The sequence below is a fragment of the Halichondria panicea genome, chromosome 15 (genome assembly GCF_963675165.1).
Source record: "Halichondria panicea chromosome 15, odHalPani1.1, whole genome shotgun sequence".
Classification (NCBI taxonomy): domain Eukaryota; kingdom Metazoa; phylum Porifera; class Demospongiae; order Suberitida; family Halichondriidae; genus Halichondria; species Halichondria panicea.
In genome coordinates this window covers 3383356-3410839 of record NC_087391.1, presented here as the reverse complement: position 1 = coordinate 3410839, position 27484 = coordinate 3383356, and the positions used below count along the sequence as shown (strand labels likewise).

At 41.1% G+C, this 27484-nt stretch overlaps 2 protein-coding genes and 1 long non-coding RNA gene across 4 annotated transcripts; 1 reads left to right on the top strand and 2 right to left on the bottom strand.

Moving 5' to 3' along the window:
* Positions 1 to 10688: 10688 nt before the first annotated feature.
* On the bottom strand, positions 10689 to 12427 carry LOC135349418 (uncharacterized). Of its 2 annotated transcripts, none has more exons than XM_064547943.1 (5): positions 12233 to 12427; positions 11784 to 12109; positions 11577 to 11724; positions 11325 to 11529; positions 10689 to 11267 (listed from the first exon to the last, which is right to left on the bottom strand). In XM_064547943.1, the coding sequence occupies exons 1-5, from the start codon at positions 12425 to 12427 to the stop codon at positions 10954 to 10956; spliced, it is 1188 nt and encodes a 395-aa protein (XP_064404013.1). In that variant the 3' UTR covers positions 10689 to 10953. The 2 variants fall into 2 exon arrangements, with proteins under 2 accessions (XP_064404013.1, XP_064404015.1); XM_064547945.1 differs by having other exon boundaries at positions 10689 to 11210.
* Positions 12428 to 12547: 120 nt separating this feature from the next.
* LOC135349419 (uncharacterized) lies at positions 12548 to 13965 on the top strand. The gene is made up of 2 exons (XM_064547946.1): positions 12548 to 13325; positions 13425 to 13965. Exons 1-2 carry the CDS (start codon positions 12548 to 12550, stop codon positions 13682 to 13684), a joined length of 1038 nt encoding a protein of 345 aa, XP_064404016.1. The 3' UTR covers positions 13685 to 13965.
* A 9275-nt stretch (positions 13966 to 23240) lies between these two features.
* Positions 23241 to 23717, bottom strand: LOC135349382 (uncharacterized). Its single transcript, XR_010398907.1, has 3 exons — positions 23592 to 23717; positions 23426 to 23502; positions 23241 to 23342 (listed from the first exon to the last, which is right to left on the bottom strand). It is a non-coding gene; the product is annotated as an uncharacterized LOC135349382 (long non-coding RNA).
* Between the last annotated feature and the right edge of the window lie 3767 nt (positions 23718 to 27484).

Below are 27484 nucleotides of genomic sequence, written 5' to 3'. Positions count from 1 at the left end.
ACATGTAGATTGCACAAGAGCACATGAGCACATGACAAACGTAAGTAGAACAGAGATTACATGAGAGGTGATGGTGTAAATCAGTTAATATTGCATTCAACAACCAGTGTTAGAACCTCTAGTTCAAATTCCTCAAATTGCTCCTCTGGAAAAACAAATGCAGCTTCATTTAAGGGGTATACTCCGGTCACCCTTTTGATGGTCATTGCCTCGTCCCACGCTTCACAGGAGAACTCTCCCAGGATTTTCTCCAACTGCTCTTTAAAGCTGAGAAGACTCCTTTGTCTAAAGGCTGAGATACCTGGGTTGTGGGTGGGAGGACAAACAAGACAACTTGTTCACTGGCAGCAAGTTTAACCATGTCCGGGCAAAAATGTGATGAACACCCATCTAAGAGTAGTAGCAGAGGCCTCTCTGAAGGGGCGCAACATAGAAAACGGTTAACAAACCAGTCACTCTGTGTAGTTAAGGCCTGGGTCAGGCACTGATAAGATTAATTTTATTCATTCTCAGGTATATTAAGGACTGGGACCTTCAATTATTGCTGAATCAGCTAAAACGCAGCCACGCCCACGATTTTTAATATGTTTTGTGTGTAAAAATTTTGTGCAGCTACTGATCTTTTTTAGTTCTAAAAACGGTGTTCTAAACCTTCCTTTTAGCTCTTAATTCTTAGTGTAGTAGGTAGTTCAAAGGCTTAAGCAGACATATCTGCTGGGAGAGAGCCACTTCTTTGGCCAAAGGTGAGATTTTGCACAAAACTTAGTCTTACAGCTGACAATAAGTGACATTTTTATTTTTATAGGCTAATAACTTACTCTAAATAGAACATGATGCTCTCTCCCAGCGGATATGTCTGCTTAAGCCTTTGAACTACCTACTACACTAAGAATTAAGAGCTAAAAGGAAGGTTTAGAACACCGTTTTTAGAACTAAAAAAGATCAGTAGCTGCACAAAATTTTTACACACAAAACATATTAAAAATCGTGGGCGTGGCTGCGTTTTAGCTGATTCAGCAATAATTGAAGGTCCCAGTCCTTAATATACCTGAGTTACCAACATTTAATGTAGATGATGTAGTGTTAATGAGATTTATAACCATTATTAATGTTATTCATTGCAATTGATGTCACGTGTCAAGAAGAAGTCAAGGTACTTGCTTAGCTAGCTGCTGGAACTATTGTACAGAATCTTTAGCAACAAATGCGGTGGACTTGCACAAGGTAAGACTAGTTGTTTAGGCCCTCATGATTATATTTCCAGCGGGGGAAGTCAATATGTGCAAAACTGCCTTAGCTATACTGGCTTCTTTAGCTCTGACAGCCACTCTAGAGGTAGGCTATGCTGTGTATCTCAAGAATACAGTAACTCCTACTCTTCCCCCGCCGGATATTAGTACCTAGCAATGATAAGTTCATCTAGCCTTGTTTTTGAAGCTTGATCTTAGCATCTTCATGGCCGCATTTGTAGTTCTTCTTATTAAAAGTTGGCATGACATCATCACCATTTTTGGGGCTAATTAGCATAATTGAATTAAGCTAATTAGTTTTTTGGAAAAAGAAAACATTGAGCTTCATTTTGGATCATTTTGATGCAGCATACACTGTATATTGCAAATAATACAGCAGTATGAACATAGTGTTAAATTTTGGTATTTACAGCCAGACCCGGGCCTTAACTACGCAGAGCATGGAACAGCTCCATATCCATTTTTCGAATACGTGTTTGGAATTTCACCAACAGCAAGTTCAGTTTTCATCTTTCGATTGAAGATCACAAATGGTAGTATGCAGTCGCCAGTTGCATTGACACAGGTTACCTGATCAGAGGTGATACATGATAGATTCTTCTGCCCTTTTCTGGCCACAACTTTGGGTGCTTTGGGTGCTAAAGGCATTCCGCTCTCATCACAATTGAAAATCAACCTTGGCAAAGTATTCTGAGTTAAAGTTTATCGAAATCTTTGTTACCCGACTCATAGCTTGAGCTCGTGGTTGGGCGGGAGTACGGAGAGTAATATGAGGTTGTCTTCGTTGCTCTTTCTCAATCCCTTTTCTCCAGAGATGTTGCTGTACAATGCAGATAACTTGTGTTCTAGTTCTGGTTGTGTTCTAGTTCTGGGATGCTGCACAACCAATCAAAAAATGTGCAAGTTCCCCTTCTTCCATCGTCGTAAGATACTTCTCTGGGCCAGGTCTATTTGTGGAAACATTGACTTGGGTACTCTCTTGTGCTTGTCTGAATGACAGAGTGTGATTGGATACAGCTAACCCCATACGTTTAGAGTTCGTCCAATCATGGTACACACATGGTGGTTGTATTGTGGGTACTGGATCACGGCGAAGATCGTGATCACGTGACCTTAATTGCTCCAGATATTCTACAGTGCAAATCAATCATCCGAGCCTAGGAAAAAGATGTTACATTGTGTCCTGATGTCAGTGAGTACATGATATGTATGCTCATAGGCAACCGTCTTTGGCTGTTAATTTAACCATAAATAGACTAGATATACAAGTAACTTACCATTTTCATGTACTGTATAAAGAGAAACGACTGTATAAAGAGAAACGATTCAAAAGTGACCTTTGTATGGTTGTCCGGTTAAGTAGACTGGGACAACATACTAGACACAGAAGACCTGTTGGGAGAAATGGCAAACCTTGTTCCAGAACCATTGCATACCCAAAAAAACTCTTCCTCGCCGAAAGCACCTACCATGGATTCTATTAAACAGAGAAACTCCTTACTAAAGAAATACAAGTTAACTGGTAACTTTAAATACACAAGGAACAAAATTACCTCTGAGCTTCGTAAAGCTTTCTTTATGAAACTCCATCACGCTGACTTTTTGGAAACTGTACAAAACTCTCAATAGGAAGGAAACCCTCTCTAAGATGCCCACTGTCTGGCACTGTGACAAATAGCCGAGCTAAAGCAAACATTCTCAATGAACAGTTCTTCAAAAACTTCAACCATTCTGGCAATCTACCAGGCAACAGCCTGTTTGACACTGTCTAATTTACCTGATGACTTCCTTTGCTCAGAGGATCACTACGCTGGAAGTAAAAAAATCAACTGGCTCTAATGCTAAAAAACACAGCACATTCTATAACTTTCATCAAAACTGGTAAGGTTCCCATAGACTGGAAGTTCGCTCGTGTGGTCCCAATCCCAAAGTCTGGTGACAGAGAAAATCCTGCGAACTATAGACCAATATCTATTCTGCCTGTCATTAGCAAAATTCTGGAGAGGCACATACTGAGTGTCATGACAACCCACCTCAATCCCTGTCCTCTCAACAATGGGGATTCACTGCAGGGAAATCCACCCTCATATCTTTTTCACACGACTGCCTTGAATCCCTGGATGCCCTGGATGGGCCGGGGTGTGTTCTAGGCCTTTGACTCAGTCCCTTACCTAAATAAACTAAAACAAATTGAATTAAACCCATTCATCACCATTCATCACCAAATCAAATGGCTATGTAGGCTTGTTCTTGATGGTGTAGATGCTTTCAGGAGTCCCTCAGGGGTCAATTCTTGGCCCTCTACTCTTCCTAATCTATATTGATAAGGCTGTGTGTCATCGAGCAGCATAGCAATGTATGCTGACGACATTGCGCTCTACAGGTCAATCAGTTCACAATCTGACTACTCAGATGATGTGAACTCACTCTGCTACTGGATATCACACAATCACTTGAAGTTAAATGTTCAAAAATGTTGCTACATGACCTTCTACACTCACCCACACTTCCACACTTCCGAACCCCACTCTTACTATTGACGAAGGGTAGATGTTTTCAAATACCTTGGCGTCAACTTCTCAAGTGATTTCTCCGCAATAAATCGAGAAAACTTATTGGCATGCTCCACAGGAGATACTCTAAACCTGACTGTACCTCAAAATTATACAAATCACTAATTAGACCTCATTTAGAATACGCCTCTGCTGTCTGGAGTCCCCACTTGGCTAAGGACATCAAGTTACTGGAGGACACCCAGAAGTTTGCCCGTGCACCAAGAAATGGGATGAGAATATGTGCAACATAAAAACGCTAGCTGAGCATAGTCAGACTCTGCCTAGATCATATCAGGGGACATATCCTATCCCAATCTTCTATTCACCATTAGAGTCCAGCCGTACCAATTAAGACATTTGAACACTAGCTAACACAGCTTTCGGTCCCATTCGCGACTTCTAATAATTTCAAATATTCATTCTTCGCAGATACTATAACCATATGGAATAAATTAGGTTTGACGGTATTTCTCTTGCATTCTATCAGTTACTGTACAGTTGTTGTGTACTGTTTTTTGTGTAGGTAACTGATTTGAATTAGCTACTATTCTATGGAAGGGTATTAGAGTCAAAATTCCCAGCCTGTTTGTCCCAGTAAATGTCCCGGTGTTTGTCCCAGTAAACGTCCTGGTAAAGGTCCCGGTACACGTCCCGGTACTCCCTTTTCCTGTGGGCAAGGTCGACCAGCCTCCCAAATTTGGGGTAGTTGTCACAGCCCAGCAATTACTGCTGCATCCGATCCAGTTTTGTGCCCCGGCAAGTGTCCCGGTATGTGTCCCGGTAAGTGTCCCGGTATGTGCACCAGTAAGTGTCCTGGTATGTGTCTCGGTATGTGCCCCGGCATGTGTCCCGGCACATGTCCCAGTACCAGAATAAAGATTGCGACAAGTTAACTCATGGAATGCGCATGCGCAATGGAAGTGAATGCCTCGTGCCATAAAAGAGCCTTGTGGAGGCTAAGAAGATACGAAGAACCTAGCCTTGTGAGGTTAAAAAGACAGACTTGTGAGGCTAAGAAAACACTAAGAACCTAGCCATGTGAGGCTACGAAAATGCAGCCTTGTGAGGGGCTAAGAAGACCCAAACTTCTGATTTGATTTTACACATAAACTTATGACTGTTTGTTGTTTATGTTTTGTCTCAGTTTATGTTTTGTCTCAAGAGGATCGAGGGTTGTAGTGAGGCAGCTGCCTATTATACAAGACCACTCCCTTTTTAGTCATGTAAAACGGATAATTATACACAAAATATAAAGCCAGTGTTAAATTTAAAGTTATAACGTTTAATAGATTGGAGTACAAAGGAGTATGAAACAGCACTTGAAATGGGTGGTATTAAAGTTGTTATAGAGGAATGTAGTCCAGTTCAAGAGTGTTTCCGTTGGTTGGTGACAGATATACTTGGTGTTCCTCTTCATAGAAGTTACTCCAGGACTTGCTGCACTAATCTATGTGTATAGATGTACGTCAGTGTCTTCGCTTCTACTGTACTGTCACATACATCGTACTGTCATGCACATACATCAAGACACTAATTATTATATAATGCACACTAGGCTAATCACTCCCTAAACTCTAAAGTGTATTGCCTCGAATAAATACCGCGTGAAGTTTTGCGTTTTATTCACTGGGACACATACCGGGACACTTACCGGGACACTGACTGGGACACATACCGGGACACTTACTGGGACACTTTCTGGGGCAAAGAACTGGGGCAAAGAACTGGAGCGGATGCAGCAGTAATTGCTGGGCTGTGACGACCACACCTCAAATTTGGGAGGCTGGTCGACCTCGCCCACAGGAAAAAGGCGTACCGGAACGTGTACCGGGACATTTACCGGGACATTTACCGGGACATTTACCAGGACAAACACCGGGACAAATACTGGGACAAAAGCTGGGAATTTTGACTCTAATACCCTTCCATACTATTCTGCTATTTTCTGTTAAAAAAAAAAAATTGATCCTAACCGCAATGTCCGATTTATTGATCGAGATACCTTCACCAGTTCAACTGAGTGTACCTAATAGGACTTCATTTTTAGTCTGCAGCTAGAGTTCCGCTATAGTCCTCAGTTTTTATATTTTCACAGGAGTCCTTACTGGTGCACTGTCCGAATATCGCACTGTCCGAACTTATGTCCGGCAATCGCTACAGTTTCAGCTGTAAAACAAACAATTTTCACAGTATAGCTACAGCATAAGACATTAGCTTTAAAATGGTCGTGTCTGTATCTTTTGTAGTTTTGACAATATCGGTGTCCGACATAATTATGATGACGTCCGATGATTGGTTGTCCGATGATTGGTTCTTTACTCTAGCACAGCAACTCAAGACTAATCTAACTAGAGTAACTAGAGTGACATGATAATAAAGAAACCAGGAGAGTGATGATGCAGTGCATGTAGTAGCACAGCAACTAAACTGACATGATAATAAAGAAACCAGAATGCAGTGCATGTAGCATGTATGACTAGCACAGCAACTCAAGAGCAAACCAGACTGGAGTGACATGTACTGTGGACTGGGATCACACGCTCCTGCCAGGCTGGAGTATATAGGTCAGCCAACAACCAGTCACAATTTTAGCTTTCTACTATCAATTGTTCCAGGTACGGATCACTTCAGCTGCAACTGTGTAACGTGTAGCTAGCTTTTGCTCGACAAAGAAGCTTTAACATCAAAATCTGCCACTATTTAAACCAAGATATTGTTCTGTGAAGGCTATACATGCTGCGCTGTGGTACCCAGGTGAGTGCCTGTGACAAACAAACAAACTAGAGCACTGAAGTGCAAACCCTCGGCTGGTGACATGATTATAAAGAAACCAGAACAGTGATATAAATGCAGTGCATGTTGTTGACGCTTGACTACTTGGGTCATGGTCGTTCATATTACTCTCCCACTTATTTTCGATTTTGTTTTTGTATAATTAGAAGTTCTCTAATGAAAGTTAATTGAGTTACCAAAATGTGTACTAAGAATGAATTAGAATTGGCTCACTCATAAAATTGGTCCTTCGAACGAACTGTGTATCACTACTAGCCAGTGTACTATCACTATACTCAACTGGAATTCTCTCACCACATGGTGTATTTTCCCCAACTCTGAACTTCTCAAAGAATCTACATGGCATCTAACCTCTGCAAGAGGCGTGGAGTCCTCCGAGCATCAATCACGCGATTGGGAGGCCGCCTCACTGAATTGGAAGGCACTGTTGATCAACCTTGAAGTGCCGATCATGCAAGACAACTCGTCAACAAGCTACAATCGATCGAATCCGACTTCAAAAGCTACACTTCGAAATAATCGACCTGATCGATGAAGAAGATACAGACGCAATGGAAACTGAGCAAGGAGTCATTGAGAGTCATTGACAACGATGTGTCGGACCTCACCAGTCGTCCTCACCATACGACTGGAAGCATTGATGATGTTACACTCCCTGATCGGAGACCACTATCCCGTAAACTGTCTCTGATCCAAACCGGTTTGGATCGGATTAACGACCTGAACCCGACACCCTTGTTGAACTCTCATTGCTCACTCAGTTTCAAGAAGAACTATTTGACTATAAGTTTCTCTACTCTATGACCAGCTCACAGCCATGGACATATCAGATGATGATGAATTGCTCTCGTTGCTCGAAAGACAATTGTTCACTACATCCCACAAGGTTAAACGGTTGCTCGCAGCTCATATGGACACACCTGACATCTGATGGCACGGGAGTCAGATTACCCAAGCCTACATTTGATGGGAGTCTCATTCATTGGAAACAATTCTGGGATCAGTTCGCGGTATCTGTCCATAACAAGAAAAACATTTCCAATGCTGTATATCTCCAACATGCCATCATCAAGGACGGGGATGCTAAGAATGCGATTGAGGGCTTCGGAGACAAAGCCGTGGAATGCTCAAGTCCCGCTATGACAGACCTCGTCTAATACAGCGCACTCATGTGCAACTGACCCCCTCTCTGAAAGAAGGGAACGGCCGAGAACTCAGAAAGCTACACAACGCCATTCAACAACATGTTCGTGCCCTCGGAAACCTTGGATGTGAACTACCTGGAAAATTCATTACTTCAATGATTGAGCTAAAACTCGATGTTGACACTCTCTTCGAATGGCAGAAGCACAGCCAAGCTGAGACCAGTGTTCCCCATTACCAAGCACTGCTTGATTTCATCGACATGAGAGCCCAAGCGGTAGAAGTCTCCTGTGCAACACACAAGACAGTCAAGAGACTACCTAGTAGAGTGACTTCACATGCCACTCATTCTCACCACGACAAGAATTGTGTAGCTTGCAAGATCAACCGCTGTACGTTTGCCCTGCTTTCAGGTCAATGTCTCAGGACAGCAAGATGCAAGTGCTGAAGATTAACAGATTGTGTACAAATTGTCTAAGTGGTGGCCATTTCAAGCTCCAATGCAAATCTGTGCACAAATGCAAGGAATGTCAGAAATCTCATCACACTCTGCTACATGACAGTAAAAAACCTTCCGAAGAAATCTCTGTGGGGTCCAATACAGCCAGTTTGAAATCCGATGTGCACTAATCACTGCACCTGATGGCTCGTCAGTTGAAGCTCGAGCACTACTGGATAACGCCTCCTCAGCCTCCTTTATTTCTGAACGTTTGGCACACAGCCTCGCTTTCTCGTACAAGTCAGTCAATCCGAGTGTCAGGGATTGGTGGAATGTCTCACAAACCACCTATCCAGTCAATCACAAAATTCGAACTTTTACCTTTTAGATAGCTCAATCACTTAATACTCAATGTTCATTTTCCACATGGCAAGACTACGCATGCGCACAGCATTATAATAGGAAGTCCAGTCAACTATGTACACCCACACTAAGTGGGTGTACCTAATAACAAAGTACTATTACTATAGCGTTCATCGTTACATCACTTTGTTACACATTTGTAAAAGCAATAACTTTTATCTCAATGGACCACTCAAATTTTACTGCAAATTTTACTACAAAGAATGCTTCTGCACACAGCACAAACTGGCTAATTATTTCCATGTAGTGTGAGGTGATCACAGCCATTCCGCACATTATAGGGTGTCCGTATGGACAGAACATTGCTGTGTTTAGAGGTAATAATTATTGAGACTATGCATATGACCTTGTTACCAATCTTCACTAGCCGTGACACTTGTTCGGGCTCAGGCTCAGCTTTGGCCTTCTAGTCCTCAGCAGCCTCAGCAGCCCTTGACTTCTGTCAAGCTCTGTTTTTCCGGTGCCCATACCTTGAACTGATTAGGACGCAGATGTTTCTACTGAAACTAAAAGCAAAATATGCAGTATGCAGGTATGTATAGGTAAACTTGAGTTGTATTGTGATGTCATCATTTACTTCCTGTGTTACTGTGTTTATGAAGCTGCTTTCCATTCAGATCAGATATCCAAGAGTTTGTTGCCTTGAGCTGCTATCGATCCCTGAAGCGTCCACATATTCGTCAACACCTGAATCTAAACAACAACTAATCGAAGCGTTTCTTCATAAGAAACGGTCAACTGACGTCATAATGCTGAGCACAATAAAAAGCACAATAAAAAAAACAGTCATGGCAACTAAGTGTGATTCATATTCTCGTGGAACAATATCACTCAATATCACTCTTGCAAGTTTAAACTTAATGAGTCTACAAACTTAATGAGTCTACAACCACTTTCCGGCACTGAATATGAAAACTCTGGTAGTGTGGATTCAAGTGATGACAGTATAGATACATTATCCGTCTTTGATTTCGACTCTGCTGTGTCGCCTATAATTATAATTATTATGTGCATACAATAATTATTTTATACTCAAATTTACACCTGGTATTTCATTACACCTGGTATTTTGGCATAGCAGCATTTATAGAATAATAGGTGAGTGAATTATAATTATGCTTGACATATGGTATAAGGCAGGCTTTGGACAGAAGCACATACACTATAATTATATACAGAAGGTATTTTCTCATAATAGCTTTGTTAAAAGTTGTAGTAGTGTAAAAGTGTAAATAATTATGCAATGCATGCACGAATTGTGGTGGAAATAATCATCATGTGAATCATCATGTGGAAATAATTATAATACGCTCAACTCTAGATTCTGTAAAGACCATTATCAGACCATTATCAGACTGTCTTAATATTCACCCTATATATAGACCTGCACAGTGTAACAGAACAGAACAGCCTGAGTCGCCCAAATTCAGGCAATTCCCTCAATTACCAGGACACCATCATAGCCAGCTTTTGGTCCACCTTAAACAAAGCCTTGAGTACGGAAGGTTAAAAGTAATGATAAGTTAAAAGTAATGATAATCATAATCGTGAAATATTCACCCCTGTGTATGAGAAACAGGACTGACATATGCAAGTGGCGTCAGTGGTTTGAATGGGAACAGTTTTTAGACACAGGAATACACAGGAATCGAAGAATTGGCCAACTCTTCAGCAGGCACAAGCAGATACTACTTGTGAAAATGATGACAGCTATGACACCTATATAATTATGTTATGGAACAGTATTACCGTAATTTTTGTGGGGTAAAAATTCGTTCAACTCCTCGAAAAACGGTGGAGTAAAAATTTCGTTGCTTGCACTGGTAAGCCATGCCTACGTTAAAGTTTCGTGGAGGTCAGCTTGCCCACGAAAATAACGAATATTTCACCCCAAGAAAATTACCCGCTATAATATATATGGTACTAAATTTGTTTATAGTTAAACCCCAAAACCCCACTACTCGAGGCCGTAAGCAAGCAGACTTTTTTGAGCTAAGTAGGTAATGATTGTCGAAAATTACATAATGGTGTGGTCAGCAATATTGTAATATCAGGGTATTAAATATGAACCCCACCAGGAATGATCAGTGTATTAAAGCGGCCATTCTAGAATGTCTGTGTTTTTTGCCAAAAAGTCAGGAAATTAGGGAGTGCTTGCATTTACCAATTTCTGGATTCTTAAATCTTTAAATTTCCATTAATGCGAGTTTCCAGAACCCAACGTTTCCTGGTATTTTGAAAACACGAGGGGGAGATATTTTAATATTACAACCCCTGGCAGTTAACTTGTAGTACTCAGTTAATGTTAAACACTCTATAATGATTATGAGCAAGTAAAATGGCTCTTAGACTATAGATAAGCTTCTAGAGAGTTCGTTATTCTAATGAACTCAGCAATTGCATATGAATATGCTTGTCCATTTCCTGATACCACATTACTAAAGATGTCCCCAAAACGACAGCGAGAGAGGAAATATTGCTCCCTTTTCATAATTAGATCCTGTCGATCCTTGAGTGGATCGCAACCAAAAAGTCCAAACTCTCTTAGCTGACCACCTTGAGAACGGTATGCATCTGCAGCTTCATCAGTACCCGGTACTTCCCCATCTGGAATGGGTATAGTTTCATAACGCTGCACCTGCAAATGATTGGGTACTCCTCGACCTGTATCACATATTATAATAGCGCATGTGTCATCAATAATAATGTCATTACATTTACCTGGTATAGAATGATGATTCCAAGCTGCAACAAACAATGATAATCCATGATAAGCAACATTGCACGTAACAAACGAAACACAAAATTTTGTAGTTTCATCACTCATGTTAATCAGATTAGTAGCTTCCATTGATATCAAGTGTCGCTTTAGGGGGTAGTTAATACGAGAATTTACTTCAACCCAAATGCGTTCAACAGTGTGGTTCTGTAGAGAGAAAAGTTAATGCATGTAAGCAATATCAGTACCCTTACTTCTGTTGAAGGAGATTGAACGTAAGGAAGAATATCCCGAGGGCCAACACGACAACGAAGTGCTTCTTGTACATACAAAAGAAGATAAAATTCTCTTCCATGGTCGACTCGAATTTGCTTCCAAAGACCATACGTTTTAGTAGATGACCTGATATGGAAATTATACGTGTTACTGATGTAACTATTATTCAATGAGTTGAACAATACCTCAAAATACTGTCGTATATAGCCAAATTGTTCTTGACTGGCATTGTACAGTAAGCAATTATCTTGCCTGAATATCCATCCCTTGCAACTATGTGGGTAGCACCAAACATTGTGATCTTTTCATTTTGGTCAATATGAAGTTTATGCCCAAAGTGGAGAGCCGAGTATTGCAGTGGATTAGTACGGTCTAAGGTGTCATTCCGCTGCTGATCATATTGCAAAGGGGCCACTCTCTGTAAGGACTCTGAAACTCTTTTCTCAGATACCTTAATACCTTTAGACTCAAGCACACCCTTTAACATTCTCCGGCCATACACATGTCCAACCTGCAAGTCATAATTAATTTAGAAATGTTTTTTGTGGTACTTAGCTAATTACGCACATGGACTGTATTCTCCGGTGCTACGGTAATATTCTTAGTATTAAGCCCTATACTACGTTTAGCTTACTTCAGTAACAGCACATTCGACTACAGCATCTACTTGAGCAGAATCTGGTTTATGAATGCCATTTTCAGAGCAGAATCGCCGAACACTTCTTGCAGAGAAGCCTCTTATTCCTGGAAAGCGGGTCTTGAGTGTATTACTTATATCTTCGTGGGTCATACCACTTGTAACCATTTCAAACACTTCATCCACATCCATCCTTCTTAGCCTCGATACACGCCTGGATTCGAATTAGCCGCACCCTAGCCTAATAAATATTTTGCGATTGCTTTTTAAATAGATAAATCTACATGTAGATCAACATACGGTCAAAAGCACATGGCCTGGGCACAAAATTGCAAGTGTCCTCTCTATTTAGCTCTATGCTGCGCTGATACCGTGAAAGAAGGGCCTAGGAACATGAGTTCGAGTGTAAGCAACTTGTACAACTACAGCCTGTATACCATAGAGAAAGATGGCAAAACCGTGAAGCTCAAACCATCACAGCTAACTACTCAAGTTATTGGTAAAGTGTTTGGACTGTTCCCCGATTCCATTATTTTGATTTCTGACGATGGGTTTGTGGAAACACCAGACCATGAGGGAAAGTTTCTTGATGTAGATGACCTATCAAAGTGGGTTGTGAACGGGGATTCGCTCAAGGCAGATGGTTTGCCTCAAGACCAGCAAGTAGCCTCTTTCTCTTACCAGCCTCCTTCACAAGCAACATCACAAGCAACATCACGAAAAAGAGGACGACCGCCAAAATGGAGTCCAAAGTTCACGTCAGCCTTGCTAGGTGCAAGCTCTGCCTCAGGACAGAAGCCACCTGGAGTTCGAGCTCGAGCTGAACCGAGTGTTGATGGTGCAGGCCCTTCCACAATGTCTTCAAGTTCTAGCAGCCGTCCCGAATGGAGAAAGTATATTGAGGTGTGCAAATGGAATGAAGCTGATAAACAATGGAAGAAAGTGAGCAATGTCCCCATCGACCTTTCTGAGGAAATTGCCAGCGTTCCAAATGTGTCGAAGATGGTTAGTGACGAGCTATTCAATGGTGAAGAATGCGTACTTATGGACATAGACTACCTGAAGATACCGAATACTTCTACTACTCGAGGTAAGAAGCTCGATGTATTCATTGTGCTGACTCTTTAATAACTTGTTAATTCAGCAGTTACTGATTATGCCATTACTAGTGCTTACTTTCTCTATCCAGGATCAAGGTTTTGGAAAACCTCCAAACGTATTCGAGCCGTTAGAAAATCTGAAGTAAAGAAAGGAAGGGTTATTTCCTTGGACTCGAGCTCTGATAGTGATTTTGATTTTGCCCCACAGCACAGAGCAAAAAAAATGTCTCTACCATTGGCACCATCTTCCCTAGGCACTATGGATAAAACTGTATTCGAATGCCTCGTATGCAAGTCTCAGACATCATTCCCAGCTGTGGTGTCTCCCTGTTGTTATTTTGGGGTGTGAGGTGTGTGTGGCACAATGGCTGGAGGCCCAGTCAACCTGCCCACATTGTCGTGCCTCTTTGACTCTCAAGGACTGCCCAAAGTTACCCCTTGTAAGAAGCTTCCAAGAATTTCTTCGAAAGCATACGCCTTCTCCATTGTCAAGCTCTGACTAATGAACATTTATTGGTGAACTTGTATCCCTGTTGTGTTTTCATCAAGAGTATATGTATACTCTTGTTTCATGCATTTATTCTTATTCTTATTCTTATTCTTGTTATTATTATTATTATGTGAACTTCACAGCCTTTCAACTGAAACGGGCTAACAATTTTGAGCACTGCGGGGGATGTGTAGATATGTAAGCAAGATTGAACCTTGCATAATTATAAGATAGCCAAACTCTTATAGACATTGTGACAAAGTCCCAGACCTGGCTGGAAACCGTTGCATGGTCTTTTCTCTCCCTATAACTGATTACCAATTTTTTTTGCTGTTCTACCACAAACCCACCACCCTATGTTGCTATGGAAATATACACAATGGTATCAGCACATTATCTTAGAAATGTTCCAAACAGGAGATATGACTGGTATACAATTATTCACCTATTGCACAAACTTATAACTGCCACAGGGGTTGTAATGTTAAAATTTCTCCCCCTCGTGTTTTCAAAATACCAGGAAACGTTGAGTTCTGGAAACTCGCATTAATGGAAATTTAAAGATTTAAGAATCCAGAAATTGGTAAATGCAAGCACTCCCTAATTTCCTGACTTTTTGGCAAAAAACACAGACATTCTAGAATGGCCGCTTTAATACACTGATCAGGAATGCTCATTTAAATGCAGCATGCACAAGAAAAAAAGATGTATTTCCTTTGCATTTTGTGACCTGAAATGTCTAAGGAAACGTGTAAATCAGGTTTCCTGTTTTGTTTCGGAGTTAGAAACCTGATAATTCCAATGACGTTTTGGAATGTGCATGAAACGTGTTAAATCATTGAAGTTTAGTTAAGATTATATCTCTGTCAAAAGGAATTTTGAAAATAACCTTCATTATTAACCCTTTCCCCGTTGAAGCCGTCATATGACGGCCACTCTAGTGGTAATTTTCAAAAATTTGCTGTGTACGCTGTGTTGGAGCTATGCACACCCTGTAGGTACCAGCACATGTGCATTGAGCTGCTCTTTCACATGGTATCTTTAATATGCTGCCTCGAGGTACGCTTGGTACAATAATGTCGAAAGAAAAGTGACCGTTTGATAATGTTTCAAGATCTTTGTAGTACAACCTCAGTGAGGTTCTAGAGCAGCTACACAGTGAGAATATCAATGCTTATGGCCTTATTGAGTGAGAGTGAGAGGATAGTGACTGGGATCATAGCTAGATAAGAAGCTACCTCAAGCTAAAGAATATCGAGCCTGAAGGCCTGAGGAAGAAGCTCTTGGGATTGATAAACTTCTTGGATCTGGAAAGTCTAGAGTAGCATATGTAGTCTTGTAGGCTTCAGTATAACTGTATTTAGGCTAGTTAGTACAGCAGTGGACATCATGAGCCACCATTGAACTTGTAAACCTGTGTGTAGGTGAAGAAAACATTTCCCGGGAAAAGGGCGTCTGCTGGTACGACCTCACAGAGAACTTTATGCAGATCTTGATTGAACCATGTCACCGTGAGAACATTGAGAACACTTATTTAGTGTCTTTAGCCACTCTGTGCCCTCATACAATATTATTTGTGTACATAATTGTGAATGTTTGTAAACAATTGCTAATTAGTGGGGGTGGTCAGTTGCTAGGTAACGAAGATGGTGTCAAGATACCTCTGGGGTCTGCGCTACCTGTAGGAAATAGTTACAAGTCATTTCAATGTAAAAATGACAGGGCCTAGGAAAACAAACTAATTAATTGTATTTTATTGCTTAATTAAATAAAGCAGTGCTTAAGCTTCAAATTGATTACAATATCACTCACTTCGCACCTTCCTACCCCAAAATATTTTCGGGTGAAAGGGGGACAGTATTGACCTACCGTTTTGAGAAACTAATGTTCGAAGTTCTATCCGTATACAAGAACAGCATGAAAAAATTCAATGGCTGCCTTGTAACAGCTATACAAAAAAATTTTCGGATAAAAAATTTTTTTTTTTAGTTAGAGGAGATATTGAAGTTACTTCTTATGAAAGAAAACCAAAATCCTAAAATAGCTCTAAATATTTTACTTTGTAGTGTACTGAACATTATTAGTTTGCTCCATAAGGGTTGTTTTCCTAGGCCCTGTCACGATGGTTCATGATATATGAATTTTTAAAGAAAATTGTTATTTATTCTGTATTTTCTTGTTTTAATTAAAACGGGGAAAGGGTTAATTGCCAATTTTCATCATGCATGCACAAACACACACACACACAGTTGTACGTGATAACCTGTACGCAAACAGATACTACTATTCTAAAACAGGGATTATTGAAACTATCAACTGCAAAAATTGCTCTGTTGCGAATACTTTCTACAGGTAAAAGTACTAGTGGGTTCGTATAAATCGTTGCACCATACTTCTACAGGTTTTCCTACTTTCAGGGTGCACCATAGGCCAGTGCACATAAGCGAATAAGTGAGGTTTACTTTCATTCTGGACTTCAATGCGGTTGTAAAGTTAAACGGGGGTTCTGCAATCACAAAAGAATTTTTGGCATTGTGGTTATCAATTCTTAAAACTTCTTGATAATAGAAGGTACATAGATTATTCCATCCTTCAAACGTTGTGACAGTTCAGGATACATCTTTTCGTACAGACAGTCCACTTCCTCTTGAGGAAGACAACAACGGCTTACTTAACACTTGCAATTAAATTTCCCACTTTCTCTTTGTTGGTAACTCTTTAGACTTAACCTTATTATTAGTAGTACATATTTGTGGGTTTTAGTGGTAGTCTCTGTATGCATATTATTAGGTATGGTTTCCTGTCTGACCTGTTTAGTTCTAGTTAAACTGGTTTTGTTTCTGTGTGTATTTAAGTCAGTGTTTGTGCACAGTGTTCAGTTGTCATTATCAGACTCAGATGCTAGGTGAACCCCTGTCCCTAGACATAGTGCAGAGTAACAATATATCTATAAGGCTGATCTAGAGTATCGCTAGGCTGTCAAAGATATAACAAATTGGCAACGAGGATAAAACTGTACCAATGGCAACTCGAGGTAGCTTGCAAGAGTTCAATGCAGCTACTGATTCCATCACACAATACTTGGAGAGGGTGGATCTGTACTTCACAGCTCAAAGAATACAGGACGACTTGAAAGTAGCAACTCTACTATCGTCCATTGGAGCGTCGACATATGCTAGACTGAGCGACTTGTTGTCACCCACAAAGCCTAGTACCAAGACATTGGCTGAGCTCACGGCCCTACTGCAAAGACACTATGAACCTCCACGGATAGTGATCGCCGAACGCTTTCAGTTTCGTACCAGAGTCCAGAAGGAAGGAGAAAGTATGGCTGAGTTCGATGCAGCGTTGAGGAAACTAGCAATCCACTGTGGATTTGCGGGAGACAGACTGACAGAAGAACTTCGAGATCAGATCGTGGTGGGATTGCGGAAAGAGACGGACAGGAAGAGGCTATTGACAGAAGCTGACCTGACGTACAAGCGAGCACTTGAAATAGTGCAAGCATCTGAGTCTGCAGAGAAGACCACGAAGAGCCTTCGAAGACACGACACAAGTGAAGTCTTGTATATGTCAAGGAAACAGAAACACCAGAAATCAAGCAAAACACCCCCGCAGGATCAGCCAAGAGACTGTTATCGCTGTGGTGGTAAACATCAGCCAGCAGTGTGCAAGTTTAAGGAAGCGGAATGTCACTACTGTAAGAAACCTGGCCACATTGCAAGGGTATGCCGAGCTAAGGCAAAACAAGAAAAAGGAAAGAAACCTACTCATCACATGGAGCACAGCTACGAGTCTGATGACAGTGTAAATCTGATCAATCATGTGGAAGAAAGGAACCACCACCAACCACCATATGTGGTACATGTGTCACTGAATAAGGTTCCTATGGAAATGGAAGTGGATACTGGTGCAGCGATGTCGCTGATCAGCAACGAAACATTTCGACAACTTCAGAAGAACAAAACGTCTCAACAACTCCGAAAAGTCGCATTGAAACCTACGACGATACGACTACGTACGTACTCCGGACAACAGCTGGTTGTGCTAGGAACACTAAAAGTACATGTGAGGTACGAGGCACAACGAGCTGCTCTGTCAGTGCTAGTAGTAGAAGGTTCTGGACCTAGCCTATTGGGTAGAGATTGGCTTAAGCGTCTCCAATTGAATTGGAAGGAATTGGCTGCTATCCATTACACACCCCAGTACCCGCCATCTGTTGAGGAAACCCTCAGTAAACACAAAGGTGTATTCAGTCCAGAGCTAGGAAAAGCTGCCCACATTGAAGCAAAGTTACAAGTGGAGCAAGATGCAACTCCTACATTCTGCAAGGCAAGAAAGGTTCCGTACGCCTTACGTGAGAAGGTGGAAAATGAACTCAAGCGATTAGAAGCAAACGGAATCATTGAACCAGTGAAGTTCTCTAACTGGGCTGCACCTGTGGTCCCAGTGTTAAAACCTGATGGATTTGACGATCAACACCCACAAGGGTTTGTTTCGGTATAACCGACTACCTTTCGGGGTACACTCCGCTCCAGCCATATTCCAAAGGGCTATGGAAGGGTTGCTTAGAGACATTCCTTCGACGGTAGTGTACATTGATGACATTTTGGTTACAGGAGAAACAGAGGAGGAACATCTCCAAAATATCGACAAAGTCTTAACCAGACTGGGAGAAGAAAATCTCACACTGAAGAAAGGAAAGTGTCAGTTTCTACTGGACAAGGTGGAATACCTTGGGCATTCGATCTCAGCAAATGGTTTAGAACCAACAGAGACCAAGGTCAGAGCCATCAGAATACCTTGGGCATTCGATCTCAGCAAATGGTTTAGAACCAACAGAGACCAAGGTCAGAGCCATCAGAGAAGCCCCAGCGCCTCAGAATGTACCACAGTTGCGCTCATTTCTAGGAATGGTGAATTACTATGGCAAGTTCATCAAGGACGTATCGAGCAATCTAGCACCACTGTATCGGTTACTTCAAAAGAAGACCCAATGGAAATGGGGGATCCAAGAGAGAAAAGCCTTTGAGACGGTCAAAGAACAACTAACAAAGTCACCGGTGCTAGAACACTATGACCCGTCTAAACCCCTCACAATGGCGGCTGATGCTTCACCGTATGGAGTGGGAGCAGTGCTATCTCACATACAAGAGGATGGTACAGAGAAACCAATTGCCTTTGCTTCTCGCACCCTGAACGAGGTGGAGCAGAGGTACTCACAGCTAGACAAAGAGGCCCTAGCGATTACATTTGGCGTCAAACGATTTCATCAATACATCTATGGGAGGAAATTTTCCATCGTGTCCGATCACAAACCCCTACAGTATTTGTTAAATGAAAACAAGGCAATTCCAGCCATGGCATCTGCTAGACTGTGACGATGGGCCCTAACCCTCAGTGCATACCAGTACTCGATCTCATACCGACCTGGAGAGAAAATTGCAAATGCAGATGGCCTGAGTAGATTACCTCTACCAGACACACCTAGAGAAGCGAAAGTTCCTGCAGAAGTGGTCCTGTTACTGGAAACCTTGCAAGCATCCCCCATATCGGCGAAACAGATTCGAAAATGGACAGATCGTGATCCCCTACTCAGTAGAGTACGAACATTCGTAATGAAAGGATGGAGGGAAGAAAGCGAGGATGCGTTAGCTCCATATCGACAAAGAAAAGACGAGCTCAGCACGATTGACGACTGTGTGCTTTGGGGAAATCGAGTCATCGTCCCAGTGGTTGGAAGACCAGATGTACTGGCCCTATTACATGAAGGACACCCCAGAATATCGAAAATGAAGCTCCTAGCGAGACAAGTCGTGTGGTGGCCAGGAATTGATTCAGATATTACAGGAAAAGTGCAAACCTGTGAGAAGTGTCAAATGAATCAAAAGTCACCTGCTGAAGCTCCACTGCACCCCTGGGAATGGCCTAAAAGACCGTGGTCAAGGATACACATCGATCATTTGGGACCAGTGGAAGGAAAGATGGTCCTTGTTGTGGTACATGCACATTCTAAATGGATAGAAGCAGTGACAGTAGCCTCTACATCATCAGCAGCAACCATTCGAGTTTTAAGAAACCTGATGGCGACTCATGGTCTCCCAGAATTGATATTTTCGGATAACGGTACATCGTTCACAAGCGAGGAATTCCAAACATTTGCAAAAAGCAATGGAATAAGACACCGTACCACTGCCCCGTATCACCCTGCAACGAATGGCTTGGCGGAAAGAGCAGTACAAGTGATAAAGAACGGGCTGAGAAAGAACTCTAAAGGAGATTTTGATTTGCGATTAGCAAGAATACTGTTCAAGTATCGAACGATACCTCATGCCACTACTGGAAGAACGCCAGCAGAACTACTTCTAGGAAGGAAACTTGAGAACACATTTGGATTTGTTACATCCTGATCTAGCCAAACGAGTAGAAGAAAAACAGAACTCTCAGAAAGTGAACCACGACAAAACGCAGAGGGAACGCTTATACCAAGAAGGCGATCCAGTCTATGCCAAGAATTTTCGGCCAGGTGACAAATGGTTGCCGGGAAAGATTTCACAGGTTCTAGGAACCAGAACATATATGGTGGAATTGGAGACTGGACAAGTGGTGAAAAGACACATCGACCAGTTGGAGAAATAGACAAGCGATCATAACTACATCAGAGGAGGATGACGATTACATAGTACCGGAAACGAATAGCGACTCCCCTGAGCAAGCAGACCCAACTCCGGAAGATCTGCCCGTGAGACGTTCAAATAGAACAACACGACCTCCTCTGCGCACTTAAGGCCCGGGTCCAGATTTTAACACCAAAATTTACACTATGTTCATACTGCTGTATTATTTGCAATATACAGTGTATGCTGCATCAAAATGATCCAAAATGAAGCTCAATGTTTTCTTTTTCCAAAAAACTAATTAGCTTAATTCAATTATGCTAATTAGTCCCATAAATGATGATGACGTCATGCCACTTTCAGAAAGAGAAGTGCAAATACGGCGTTGAAGATGCCAAGATCAAGCTTCAAAAACAAGGCTAGATGAACATCTCATAGCTAGGTACTAGTATCCTTGATGGGAAGAGTAGGAGTTATTGTATTCTTGAGATACACAAAATAGCCTACCTCTAGGGTGGCTGTCAGAGCTAAAGAAGCTAGCATAGCTAAAAAAGTTTTGGACATTTTTACTTCCCATCAAGGAAACATAATCATAACAACATAATCTATCTTTTGAGGGCCTAAACAGCTACTCTTACCTTGTTTAAGTCCGCCGTATTTGTTGCCAAAGATAATCTATAATAGTTCTAGCAGCTAGCTAAGCAAATACATTGACCTTATGACGTCATGTGCAATGAATAACATTAATAAACATTATGAATCTCATTAACACTACATGATCTACATGATCTACATAAAATGTAGGCAATGAATAAAATTAATCTTATCAGTGCCTGACCCAGGCCTTAACTGCCCAGAGTCCCGACCGATATGGCCAACAATCTTAGAGGGGAGGAGATGTGGTAACTCTGACTAACTCTTTAGACTTAACCTTATTATTAGTAGTACATATTTGTGGGTTTTAGTGGTAGTCTCTGTATGCATATTATTAGGTATGGTTTCCTGTCTGACCTGTTTAGTTCTAGTTAAACTGGTTTTGTTTCTGTGTGTATTTAAGTCAGTGTTTGTGCACAGTGTTCAGTTGTCATTATCAGATTCAGATGCTAGGTGAACCCCTGTCCCTAGACATAGTGCAGAGTAACAATATATCTATAAGGCTGATCTAGAGTATCGCTAGGCTGTCAAGGATATAACACTCTTCATCGTCCCTTTGGAGAAGATCTTTGAACAAATGAGCATCCGGCCAGTCTCTACATTGAGTTAATAATTGAAGGTGATCTTTGTCCCGAAGAAACCGCCTCATTAGTTGAACCTCCACAGAACGGTTATTAGTTGGCTGCTTCCCCAAGACTCCATTATATCGTTCAAATGGGAACAGCCAAAATGAATGCAATGGGCCAAAATCTTCAATGCACGAGGTAAGGTGGCAGTGCAAATGAATGTTTGGAGTGAGAGAATCAGTGCCATACAAGCTAAAGAATCTTTGGCAAAACCGAAGAAGTAGTGCATCTGATATTGTGAGAGAACTTCAAACGAGCATAGTTTTCGGCAACCAAGGACAAAATGTCTCCAACACTCTAACTGCAAGATATCATGAAGACAATAGATCGTCACAGGCAAACGACCAAAATCTGAGGGAATTTCTCAAGTCTTTGCTGAATAGTTTGTATATTTTTTCTATCAATGATATTTCGTCCTATCCAAATATCCCTTGCAACATGCTTTGCTGTACCCATAAAGAGGTTATGCATGGGATCATATGCATGGGATCAATGAGCAGCACACTTGTCAAAAAATTGAATTTGTTCCTGTAGAATTGGTGTAGGATAGGTGGAGTATTTTCCATTTGTTACTGCATTTCCTGAGTGTAGAAAATTGTTAATTTCCTATCACATTTTAGCTAGAGGATAGAGCCAGATTTAATATACGTAGGATTGTTTGTAGGAAATTCCATCTATCATTTCTTTAGGAATTGTGATTGATAGTTCAGCTATCCTGAGGCATTTCATGCACCACGTTAGAGTAAATTTCATCTATCATTTCTTTGGAATTGTGGCTGGAATTGTGGCTGATAGTCCAGCTATATATCCTGGAGCATTTCATGCACAGGTAAATTCAGTAGGCAATAATCAATGAATTGAATCATGAAGCACTGCAAACTGCAGGCAACGAAGGTACACAAAATAACAACAAAAACGTCCATTGTTTGACATTATAGTCTTACTGGGAAATGTTAGTTCTTGTTTACTGCCCACGAAGGTGACACTTGGGGAACACTCTTATCAGTATCATTCATGGAGATTTTTCTGATCTTGCGTTGCCTATTAGCTTGTGCTGTTTTCTTTTCCAAGTTTTTTGTATCCAGTTCTTCGAAAAAATGATTTACAAGCTGTGAGCGCCAGGGAATGGGCTTTACAATCACACTCCGGTGTACTTTCTTCGCTAGACATATACTCAGGCTTGAGCACTTTCCTCCACTTCTCTTTAGCTTTAGGTGTCAATTCAGCCTTCTCAAACACTGAAGTGCGTTCTTGTAACTTCTGCATGGAGAAAAAATAATAATTATGGTTACATAATTCTACTGAGGGATTGAATTGAGGCACTTAAAGTCAGGAGTACTATACAGAGAATACTTTACACTATCAATAAAAATTCTTACGCGTAAGAGTCTTTCATGACGTCTACGAGAGCGATTCCTCTCAACAAACATCCCTCTTTGTTTAAGAGACTGTTCTTGATTTTTAGTACGATAGTAAGTGTAAGCAGCAGCTGAGAAGACAAGGATAGTAGAGTACTCATGTATTAGAATGTCATGTGCTTGAAATTGAGGATTATTAGCCATGACTTCCTTGGAAAGCGTGCTTACAACAGCTTCATTTGTTGGACCTTTAAACGGTACACTGGAGAGAAGGATAATACAATGATTTTAGGGAGAAGGGGGGATACAAACATCAGGTGTTTCTATACCACATAATACCCCTACCTAGGATCGAAGTCAAATCCACTGAATTCGTTGTCTTCATCATCTAGCAACAGTTTGTAGGTCTTTCTCACTTCAGACTGGAATAAAGAAACGTATACAAGTGCATGAATGGTTTTTGTAACAAGCCCCACCCCATAATTAAAACTCTAAATTTACATTAACTTACTCGTACTACAAGCGGAACCGACTTCTTCGATTTTCTTGCAATTTCACAAGAACTTGTTAATGATGTCGGTGACCAATTTTGCAATGTCTTCTCCATGTTATCCATCCTATTTACTATTTACCACAGTGTTGAGCACAGATGTAAACTTGTTTAAAGCTTGAGTGACAGCCAGGGGGAGCTGGAGGGTGCCCTCGTTCTCTAAATTTGGGCCGCCACCTGCACCATTATCATCAGATAAAGATCCAGTATCAGATAGATCAGATTCTAGCTGTTTTCTTGTTGGTGTTTTGCTAGAATAACTTCCTAGTTTTGCTTTTCTTGCACTCTGACTCGAAGCTGAGGCTTTCTTTCGTGATGGAGTACGAGTTTGGCTGGCAGTTGATGGAGTACGAGTTTGGCTGGGAGTACGAGAGGTATCATCTTCCAAAATATTGTCAATTTGACTTGAGCTCAGCCTGAAACGTTTCCTGAAAGGTACATCTGGTTCACTTTCAGAATCATCAAAATCATCAGATGCATTAAGTAGACAGCTCATACTTGACTCATAGACGGGCGTCATACTCGACTCGTACTCAGCTAGCTAGCTAGCTCACTAGCTTATTACACACGTGGCCTTTATGAACCATGTGGTGATGTCACATGTGTAGTCTAATACTTCTAATTATTGCGCAAGCTAGCTACATGTAGTTCAAGATCTGAGCTGACACACCTCCACCGTATTGTTATGGCTCTAGCAAGTACAGATAGGGTGTACTGCCCTCACTGTGATGAGCATGTGGCTCTTTCTACCTTCAAATATCACAAGAGACTCTTCTACAACAAGGTACCTTAAGCCATAATTTAATAGATAAAAGAGAACACTATGCTTAGGCTTAGTTGTTGGTTTCTCAGCCCATCACTTTATTGCATATATTGATACGTAGGAAACTTGCGAGTGGATGTCTAATCTTAACTTAGAAGATGAGAATGATGTTTCTTTCGATGTTTCTTTCGATGAATATGACGCGAATCACCACCCCCTCTTGTAACTATGATGGACCTCACCTCCTCCATCACCCTTCAACAGCAGTATTACCCTGTTGCAAGGTAAAGTTATTCGTACTTAATTATAATGATCACTTGATTTTATTCTTAACGTAACAGATGAGTCTCAACCGGAAACTGAAATATGGGAAGAAGATGAAAACAATATCTTCTGTGACACGGGACCACCAGAGAAGTTTGATCATTCGAATTCTTTCAATTCAATTCCTACTAGCAGTCGAATACTAGCCACATGGATTCTAAGGTTTCTGATGGTTATGCAGGCTGCCTTCAGACTGACGGATGTAGTAATTGGACATTTCCTGCGTTTCCTTGTGGTGTTATTTCGTGTCATTGGTCGGAGCTACAAAATTGGAAGAGACATTGTTGAATGCCTACCCGCGTCTTTGTATAAAGCTAGGCAGGTTATGGGTGAAGTAGTTTTTTGTCAATATGTTGTTTGCCAAAAGTGTGTTGCCATCTATACATTCTAACAATGTGTTGAACACGGTACTAACGTGAGTAAAAGTTGCTCTTTTAAGCAGTTTCCCTCACACTCTCACATTAATAATTATGAGATCTGCGTGTGGAACACTGCTGTTGAAGAGTGTGGAGTTGGCTAGTAAAAAGACGTATTTGTACCCATTTTGACGTATTGCTATCTGGGGTTAGACGTGTCACTCCAAACGTTGTTTGATAGGCCAACTTTTTATAACCAGTGTGAATTGTGGCGATCAAGATCTCACATTGACGGTGAAATGGAGGACGTTTACGATGGGAAGATGTGGCAAAAATTTATGGTGTATGAGGGTGAACCTTTCTTGGCCGAGTCGGACAATCTTGGGCTTATTTTAAACTTTGATTTCTTTCAACCGTTCGATCATTTAACCTACTCTTTAGGGGCAATATATATGTCAGTTCTCAACCTTCTTCCTCATGATAGTTGACACAAACAAGAAAACACCATACTTGTTGGACTAATACCAGGCCCTCATGAGCCTAAACGTGACATTAACACCTTTTTACAGCCACTTGTAGCTGATCTCATTAAACTCTGGCGTGGCGTGGACATAAGAATTGCTTCACTTAACTGTACAAAGAAAATTCGATGCGCACTAATGTGTGTTTCCTGTGACATACCTGCAGGAAGAAAAATCTGTGGATTCCTTGGGCATTCTGCTCGATTAGGTTGTTCGAGATGTTTGAAAGAGTTTCCGGGTACCGTTGGTAGTATGGATTATTCAGGGTTTGATAGATACGGCTGGAAGGAAAGGACCATGCGAGATCACAACGCTAAAGCATTTAGCATACAGACTCTAAATACTGTTACAGCCATTGAAAGTGCTGAGAGTCGAAACGGCTGCCGCTTTTCTGAGCTCTTACTGCTGCCTTATTTTGATGCTCCTAAGATGCTTGTGATAGATCCAATGCATAATCTTTTTCTCGGAATCACCAAATACTTCCTGAAGAACATTCTCATTGCAAAGGACTATATCAGTAAAGGTGACCTGGAAAAGATTCAAGAAAGAGTGAATGCATTTATTGTACCATCTGATATTGGTAGGATCCCAATGAAAATCGAGAGTGGGTTTTCTAAGTTTACAGCTGACCAGTGGAAGAACTGGTCAATGTACTTCTCCATTATCGCCTACCTGGGGATATTTTAGAGTGCTGGCGTCACTCTGTTCTCTCGAAAAATAACAATGGAAAACGCTAAACTGGGTGATGCATTACTACTACAATTTTGTCGTCGTACTGAGCGGTTATTTGGAAAAAATTGTATTACACCAAACATGCATCTTAGCTGTCACCTTTATGAGTGCATTGTTGACTATGGTCCGTTGCATGGATTTTGGTGTTTTGCTTTCGAAAGATACAATGGAATATTAGGAGCGATGCCAAATAACAACAGGAACATTGAACCTCAACTAATGCAACGTTTTTTGAGAGATAATCTTAGCCTTTCATTTGCAAGTTTTGAAGATGATGAAATTAGCCAAGAGCTACGTCTTCTCCTCCCCAAATTAACACACACTGGTTCTTTGGCAGATACGGTATCTTCTATTATTCACACCAGTACTCGTCGAGGGTGGACTATAGACTCTATTGATTGTACGTTGCCTAAATTCAGCACACATTGCACATGGACTGCCGTACAAATGGACTATGCAAAGGAGCTGTATGTTGCGTTGTATTCTGTACCAGTTGAATGTATAGATATTCCACAAACATGCTACAGTTACACGGCTACAGTTACACGTCTGTAGTTTTGAAAGGAAAGTTGTTCGGTAGCCATAAAAGTAGAACTGCTTCGTCGTCAATTGTCACTGCAACAAATTTGTTTCCAACATCTGAACTTTCTTCTGGGTTAAGAGCTGCCAGGATTGAAAAGTTGTATACAAGCACAGCGTGACTGTGGATGGTGAACTGAAGATACACTTGCTTGCGTACTTGTCATGGTTTAAGCCTCACCCTCAAACTGATTCGTTTGGTAAACCTGTATCCATTTGGTACCATGATTTGTATGACTGTTGCTCTTTTATTCCTGTTCATTTGCTAGTGTCCAGATCAGTGACTTTAATAGATGACTTAAATGGAGAGTCTGTACTTTTTGTTGTTCCTTGTGTTGAATGATAATTTGTTATTCTATGTATGGCGAACAGTGATGTATATATAATTAATTATTTGTATAACCAGTGCTATTTCAGTGTAGAATTGTGTAATTAGGGTATTAAGAGAATTAAAGCCAGGAAACATTTTCGCCTACTCAGCATAATGATACGTTTGTCTGTGCGCACGTGATCTCAACTAGCTCCTTGTGTGCATAGCGCATATGCACAGTCTCTTTGTATTGATTTAGCTGTCAAGCG

What these genes read in the sequence shown, in the direction of transcription:
- LOC135349418 (XM_064547943.1), bottom strand. Translation starts at nt 12,427, where the DNA reads ATGGATGTGGATGAAGTGTTTGAAATGGTTACAAGTGGTATGACCCAC. An exon ending in ATATACGACAGTATTTTGAG is followed by an intron (nt 11,725 to 11,783) that starts GTATTGTTCAAC and finishes TTTCCATATCAG; the next exon opens with GTCATCTACTAAAACGTATG. An exon ending in TTCAATCTCCTTCAACAGAA is followed by an intron (nt 11,530 to 11,576) that starts GTAAGGGTACTG and finishes TTCTCTCTACAG; the next exon opens with AACCACACTGTTGAACGCAT.
- LOC135349419 (XM_064547946.1), top strand. Translation starts at nt 12,548, where the DNA reads ATGGCCTGGGCACAAAATTGCAAGTGTCCTCTCTATTTAGCTCTATGC. An exon ending in GAATACTTCTACTACTCGAG is followed by an intron (nt 13,326 to 13,424) that starts GTAAGAAGCTCG and finishes TTCTCTATCCAG; the next exon opens with GATCAAGGTTTTGGAAAACC.